Raw genomic sequence first — 7,569 nt, 5'->3', positions numbered from 1 at the left:
ATAGTTTGTCGATGTGCTCCTATCTCCTATATATGTATATATCTCTCTCCACGCGAATTTTGTGGGGTGGGGGTGGGGTGTTGATTTGTACTGTCAAATTCTTTGTGCCCTGGCTTCATGGAGAAGAAAATAGTTTCATTTGTACAAAAGAGTTCTATGTACAAGCGTTCATGACTTGGGGGCTTTTCTTTTCGTTGTTGGTCGGTTTTTGTCAGTTTAATATAAATAATGCAGGAAAACAGCCAAGTTGGTGTGTGAGGGCCCGAGGTGCAGACAGGTCCGAGCGTAGGGCTGCTTTTCTTGCCGTGCCCCTACACCAGGGTATAGGATTTGGAGTAGGCCCCTGCCCCCTGCTTCTGAGACCTCCCCACCCCCGATGTGCTCATCTCGAGAAGTGAGTCCCTGGAGCCCCCCATTTTGGTGTGTGGGCCCCCGGCCCGCGGAGGCTCGGTGCTGGGGGCTGGAGGGGCAGCACTGGGGGCAGCTGGGGGCTCGGCAGGGGTGGGGCCCGGAGCTGGTGGGGCCGTGCCGGCTGCGGGTGCTGGCATGGCCAGAGTCCTCTGAGGTAAAGTGGCTGTGGAGGCCGCAGCAGGGGCCCCTGGGTGCGGGAGGCCCAAGGGCTTGCTGGCAGGGTCCAAGGTCAGGTGGCGAGCCTGGGTGTGGTAGGTTCGAGCCATGTTCCGGATGGAAGCCTCTCGGGGTGGGACCACAGGGCAGGGCTCACGGCCATCTGCCTTTCGGAAGAAGGCCTCGGACTTGGCATACAGGGGCAGGTTACAGTAGTCACCTGGAATCACAGAAGCAGAAGACGTTGACAGCAGAGGCCCTGGACGCCTGCTTGTTCACCCCACCCCCCACTCCCCAGTCTTTTCCCTGATCTGACCTGGAGTCCCTCCACAAGCGAGACAATGTAGCATCCAGAAGGGATCAGTTACTTGAGGCTCTGAGCAGGTTTCCTTATCTGGGAAATGCAGCCCCTCCCATTTCCCCAAGGGGATTACTGGGAGCAGTGAATGGGATCAAGAGTGGAAAGGGCAGCGGGTGCGTACAGTAGCTGCTCACTAAACGGGGGTACTTAACGCGGAAAGACCCAGACAGACTGCTGGAGAGCTCTGCTCTGGAAACTGGCTTCCCAAGAGCTCCGGCTTGTAAAACAGTTTTCCTGCCCTGATGAGGGAATGCTGGTCACAACTCCCATGGAGCCCGATTCTGCCCTCTGAGGACCTGCACAGCACGCTGTCCCCTCCCCGCAACCCCCCCCCCGTCACCCCACCACCTTTCTCAGGGCAGCCTGTCAGATGTCTGAAGTCAGCTACGTTTCCCCGTCCCTCTTCCCAGGCGGAATGTTCCAGATTTCTTAAACCGCCTCCATGTCCGGATCCCTCTGCTCTGTGAGCAACTTCACCTGTCTATGTGCCTCTAACCTGCTGACTGTGCCAGGGACTTTCTGTACATGATCTCATTCAGTCCCCAGAGCCCCCTGGACAGGCTAATACTGGCCCACAGTTGGCAAGTAAAAAAACTGAGCTTCAGAGAGATTAAGTAATTTGCCCTAATTCACCCAGCCAGAAGGGGCGGGGCGTCATTCAGGCTGATCTCTGAAGTCCTTGTACTTTGTTACCCTGGCCTCTTCTCTAGAGGACCCCGAGTGCCCAGATGAGCGTGGGCACTAGGCGAGGCCAGGACCAAGCAGGTCAGACCCTGTGTGCTCTGACATGGTACGGTGTGGTCCCAGTGTTTGCTGATGGACCCCCATTCCCACACCCTCTGGTGATCCTACAGCTATCCCACCAACCCCGAAAGGCATATGCTCTGGCCAGGCCCCTGGCATCAGACAGCTGCCAGTCGGGCAAGATCAGTGCCCACCATGAGGTTTGGCCCCATGGATCAACGTTGAATGGCATTGAGACCAGTGGCCATTGGGCAGCTGGGCCCCGAAAGGCTGTCCCTTCCTCACTGGCACAGCCTCAAGTAAAGGCAATGATCGCCATGTACCGAGAACCGGCCACACGCCAGGCACCTATCGTGCCCGCTAGGACAACGCAGAGTCCATGCTGTCATTTGCATTTTACTGAGAAAGTGAATTATCAGAGAGGCGAACTGACTTCCCAGGGCCACCGAAGTATTACGAGGCTGAGCCAGGATACAGACCCTGATCCGGATTCTCCCGAGTTCTTGCTCTACACTGCCCACACTGCCAAGGGGCCCTGCCCGGCTGGGGACGCCAGGGGATGCAGCGGGGGAGGCGGGCCGGGCACTCACTCTTGTTGGCCCGGTGCGGGATGGGCACAGCCACGTTCTTGCCTCGGTCGGCATCCTGGGGCTTGGGCGGGGAGGCGGTGAAGCGGCAGATGCCGGGCTCGGAGGGCGTGCTCATGGACGTCATGCTGTCGGCGTTCTCATTGGTGCCCGTGGTCATCTGGTCGGAGGAGCTGTCGGAGATGAAGCACTCGGTGATCTCGAACTTGGCGTGCTGTAGCTGCTCCTCCAGCTTGGCGTGCTCGTAGGCCCGGGCCAGCTCCTCGTAGGTAGACGAGGCGCTCTCCGTGGACACCATGCTGTTCCGTCCTTTGTCTGCAGAGACGGAAGGCTCGGTGTTAAGAAGAAACAAGGGGGCCTTGGAGAGAGCCGTTCCCCTACCCGTGAGCCTGGAAGTCCTCTCAGAAGACCCTGCTCTCCCCCTGGGAAGGCGGCTTGGGTGGCAGAGCGGGGACTTTGGCAAATCAAGGGCAGAACATCTTCCATTCTTGAAAACCACCACCCACCCCCGGAGCCCTCAGCTCTTTCTCCAACGAGCATCACGTGTGCCATTTTCTCTGACACCTTTTGGGAGAGCAGAATGAAATCCTTGACTAGGCAGAGCTCAGAGAGGTCAAGTGTGTTTGTGCCGGCCACGCAGCAAGCCAGTGGGCCACCTGGAAGTGACACTGACCTGCGCCTTGGACCCCAAGAGCTGGTGGGTGGAGGTTGGGACAGGGGAGCCGAATGGTGGAGAAATGGGGAGAGAGAGAACAGGGTGCAGGCCGGGCGCCAGGCTCACCTGTGTCCTGGGAGAGGCTGGCACTGTAGCTGTCACTCTCCGTGACAGTGACCCCATGCTGGGACCCCACAGTGCGCCAGTCAGAGGTGAGGGTGCGGGCAGGCGTGGAGGCCTGGCACTTGGTCAGAGTCCACTGGCTTGAGTACCGGTTGCGGGTGCTGTGGGCTGACTTCACATTCTTCCTGGACACTGGATCTGCACAGAGGAAGCAACAGCTAACCCTTGACGGAGGGCGCTCAGCCTCGGGCAGTGGGCACGGACCCGAGGGGCAGTGGGGAGCAAGGGAGGAGGCATAAGCAGCCACAGAAGCTTCCTGGGGGTGCTGAGCACACTGCCTTTCCAGCTACGTGGTCCCGTAGGAGAAGAGGAACAGCGGTGAGGTGTGGGGGTGGCGGGGGCACCTCCTGGTTCTCCCCACCCCCGCCCAACCTATTCCTTCAGCTTGAGGAAGAAAGTCCCTCCTCACCTACTGCCCCCTGTGCATTTACTCCCTATAGCCCTTGGTGTACCCATCCTTACCTCCAGAGTCACAGTGCTAAAGGCAGGAGGCCCCTGGACAGCAAGCACTCCCAGCCCTCTCAAAATATCTAGGTAAGGACACAGAGGCCCAGAGAGATAAAGGTAGCAATATCCCCAAGGTCACAGCTAAGGCGTCCTTAGTCAAGGTCTGGAGACTCTACCTCCAGTGCTCTTTCTGTTCTTTGTGCTTCTCTGAGCCTCCCCCACCCCGTCTTCTTCCACCTGTGCCCCATGCTGTGCCTGGGTGACCCTGTCTGGGAGGAGGTCTGTCTCCCTCGGGATAAGGCATACTTGTGCCTGGCCGGATGTCAGACATGTCGATGAGGGGTCCCGTGCTCTGGATGAGGGCTGGGTGGTGCAAGGAGACACCAGTGCAGAAACTCTGTGGATTGACAGCTTGGCTGAACTCAGCGTCCGTCACGGGGATGGTGGCTTTGTCATCTCCTAGGGGAAGAAGGGCAGTGAGTACGAGTCCTTCTCTTCAGACTTCCCAAATTTCTTTTTGTCTTTATCTGATGTTGAGACACAGAAAGTGTGGAATAATCCTTTCCATGAGACAGAGGAGGAAACTCAGTCCTTGAGAGAGGTTTCAGGGAGTTTTGAGGTTGTTGAGTGGGGGATGGGCCCACTGGGAGAACCCTGGGCACTGCTGTGAGGGCTGGGGGGCTCCCCTTGGTGGGCTGTGGCCTGGGGAAGACCGGGATAGAGAGCTTGTGGCTCCTATCACTCACCCAGCTGCTTGATGCCCTCCTTGTCCTCAATGAGCAGCTGGACCCTGGGGATGTCAATGTGTAGCCTTGGGCCCTGGGGTGGCCCCTTCACAGGGGTGTCAAAACTTCGGTTGTTCTTGCTGTGGGGAGAAGGGCCATAGGCAGGTGACTCAGCAGCCATAAGGGGCTGGGAGAGAGGGTTTTTCAGGGCAGTGGGGTCTTAGAAGCCTGTCTTCTGTAGGGGAGGAATCAATGACGTGAAACCTACCTTATCAACATTTCTGCCAGACTCTTTGCATCTGTAAAACAGTAGAGAGAGGGTCTGGGTGAAAATGGGATCTGAACGGGATGAAAACTGGAAGACATGTGGGGAACAAGGTGGGAGAATTCCCTAGATTGGGACCAGGGCTGGTCTACTGGGGAGGAGAAATGAAGGACCTCTAAAATAGTCTAACATAGGATAAGGTCTGATAGCTCCTGGTGCAAGATTTGGCTCAGGTCTGTTTTCCATTCCTCAGATTTTTATCTAATAGGGAGGTCCTTCCCAGAGGAGAGGGTATATGAAGTGCTCCATCTGTTTCCTGAATTGACTCTAATTAGACAAGACATCATAGCAGGCTGGGAATGGGTTTCAGTGGAGGGTCTATCCTCTGTTATCTGCTGGGAAGAGAAGAGAGTGGAGGATGATGGAGAGGTGGTCGATGGGAATCCCCACATGACTATCAACCAAGAGGATTTATTTCTTTCTCTTGGGCACCTGTCCCCAAAAAGTTCATGGATGAATTTAGGGGTCCCTGCTTAGTCTTCAGAGGGGCCTTGAATAAGATCAGGATCTCAGGTTAGGAACTGACAAAAAGAGAGAGATAGAGAAAAAGAGGAGCAAAGGACTCTCTCAAAGATCCATTAGACCTCTGATGAGAATGAGAATCATGAAAATGATCTGTCAGAATGAATCTAGCAGTATGTATGTATCCAGCTATCGACTCACTCACTCATCCATTCATCCATCATTGACCCATTTACCTGTCAATCTATTCATTTCTCCATCCACCCATCCAGTCAGTCATTCATCCATCATCCACCCATTCAACAATGCATTCGTCCATCCATCCAACCAACTGATTAATCTATTCAACCATTCATCCGACCATCTGTCCATATGTCCATAAAACCATAAAACCACCTGTCCATCCATCCATCCATCCATCCATCCATCCATCCATCCATCCATTCATCCATCCATCCATCTGCCAATCCAACCATCTATCCAACCATCCATCCAATTATTGATTCATCTATTCAACCATTCATCCAAACATCTGTCCATGTGTCCATAAAATCAAATATCCACCCATCTATCAATTCATACAATCATCTATTATCCATCCATTCAAATATGCATTCATCCGTCCACCTACCCATTAATCCAACCAATAATCCACTCAACCATCGATCCATCCATCCACCATTTCTCTATCTATCCAACCAACCACCTATCCATTCAACCACCTATCCATTCAACCTTTCATGTAACCATCCACCCAACCATGCTTCCCTCTATACATCTTTCATCTAACTATCCAATTAATCATCCACCCATCCACCCACCCAACTCCTAAACACGCTAGGCAGTGTTAGTAATTTCCAATTCTGGGCTACTACTGTGCTCTGGCTTCTCACATTAAACTGTAAATTCTATGAGGACTAGACTATGTTCCATAAGACTATGGACTGTTCCTTCTTCATTCATCTTTATATATCTCCAATGTCTGACAGTATCTACATACAGCAGATAGTCAGTAAATGTTTTCCAAATGAGTGAATGAACATCTGTTAAGCAACTACTAGATGCTAGACATTGTATCAGTCTCTGGGAAAATCAAGGTAAAGCAGACCCATTCATGCCAGTCTATGGTATCGTAGATTGGGACAGGAATGATATTTAAAATGTCTAACATCTGCCATGTCATGGAAGCCATACGGTCAATACTGAGCAAGGTCCTAGTGACCACCAGCAGATCTATGCTTTAGTGGCCAGCTTCTAGAAGAATCTCAGGGATTCTGCAAAAGAGAAGGAGCATCCAGGGTGGGAGGGAGCAACATCTATTTACCAACTAACGTGGAAATGTTTAACTATTTTAAGCAGCATGGCTTTAGCAGCGTGTACCTCTAAAAATCAGCCCTGGTTAGGTCAGGCACAAAGTCTTGGGGACACAGAAGAGGAAGCGGTGAGAGCCAAAGTTTCAGAAGGTTTTATAGCAGCTCTCCCTTCAGTGGGACACAGGCACTTTCTCTTGTCCAGGTGGTGCTCATGAGCCAACGAAAGGTGGCCCATGTGGCAGAGGGTCAACACTCCCTCCCCGGAAGCCTGTAGGACACTCGCCTACCTCGGAGACGCTTCAGCCGCTTCTCCTTCCTCTTCTTGCGAACGATAAAGAGCAGAGCTACCCCCAGAGTGGCCAGGATGACTGGGCAGCCGATGGTGAACAGCTTCTTCACATCATCCCCCTCCCCTTGAGCAGACTTGATGGGAGGGATGGTACCTGTTGGAGTGTAGAGGGGAGTCAGATGTCCCCTATGAGCAGGGTCTGGGCAGAGTCCCCTGGGTGAGGCTGCCTTTGAACCTCTCTTGCTGCCCTTGCTCTCGCTCTGACCTCCACTTCCTGGCACAGAGTCCCAACCCTCTCCCTTATTCTCCCCAATTCTGGTCACATCAGGACATCCATGAACAGTCACATAGTTTTTACACTTCATTAGAATACTGATGACTTCGTGGGCCTATTTTAGAATTACCCTGAAGTCTTTCAGAGATAGTCTCCTGCCTCTTGGAGTTCAGTGTTCATTTCTAGAAGGTGGGCTGATGAGCTTAGATTCTGCCATCCAGGTTGTAAAGTGGAGAGAAGTCAGAGCAGTGGGATCCTGGGGTCTCATTCCCAGATGGGGACAAAGCCACTCCCGGCCCTGTATTTTCTTCCTGTTCCCCCACCCATGGGTGAGATCGGCTAATCTTGGGAGCCTGTACAGAGGCAGTAAGCTCTGTTGACAGAGACCTCTGCAAAGCCTGATCTATCCTGGTTTCAAAGCCTCGCAGAAGACCATCTCCTTCATGAAACCTTCCTTGTTTGGGCCCATTCTTTTCTTTCTTTCTTTCTTTCTTTTTTTTTTTTTTTTTGAAGATTTTATTTATTTATTTGACAGACAGAGAACACAAGTAGGCAGAGAGGCAGGCAGAGAGAGAGCAGGAAGGAGGCTCCCTGCTGAGCAGAGAGCCCGATGCGGGGCTCGATCCCAGGACCCTGG

General features: G+C 53.3%; 1 protein-coding gene across 1 annotated transcript in view; it reads right to left on the bottom strand.

The window, feature by feature from the left end:
* Positions 1-311: 311 nt before the first annotated feature.
* Positions 312-7,569, bottom strand: part of LOC111153828 (DS cell adhesion molecule like 1) — a 339,620-nt gene continuing 332,362 nt past the window's right edge. Inside the window, exons 27-33 of the mRNA XM_022513083.1 lie at positions 6,657-6,812; positions 4,538-4,568; positions 4,291-4,409; positions 3,851-4,003; positions 3,041-3,235; positions 2,263-2,574; positions 312-787 (exon numbers count right to left, since the gene is read on the bottom strand). Of these exons, the coding sequence (XP_022368791.1) occupies positions 312-787; positions 2,263-2,574; positions 3,041-3,235; positions 3,851-4,003; positions 4,291-4,409; positions 4,538-4,568; positions 6,657-6,812 (1,442 nt within the window). The remainder of the gene's footprint in view (positions 788-2,262; positions 2,575-3,040; positions 3,236-3,850; positions 4,004-4,290; positions 4,410-4,537; positions 4,569-6,656; positions 6,813-7,569) is intronic.

Source organism: Enhydra lutris, unplaced genomic scaffold, assembly GCF_002288905.1.
Source record: "Enhydra lutris kenyoni isolate GAN:26980312 unplaced genomic scaffold, ASM228890v2 scaffoldscaffold34, whole genome shotgun sequence".
NCBI classification, from domain to species: Eukaryota; Metazoa; Chordata; class Mammalia; order Carnivora; family Mustelidae; genus Enhydra; species Enhydra lutris.
This window is presented reverse-complemented; position numbering and strand designations above follow the sequence as displayed.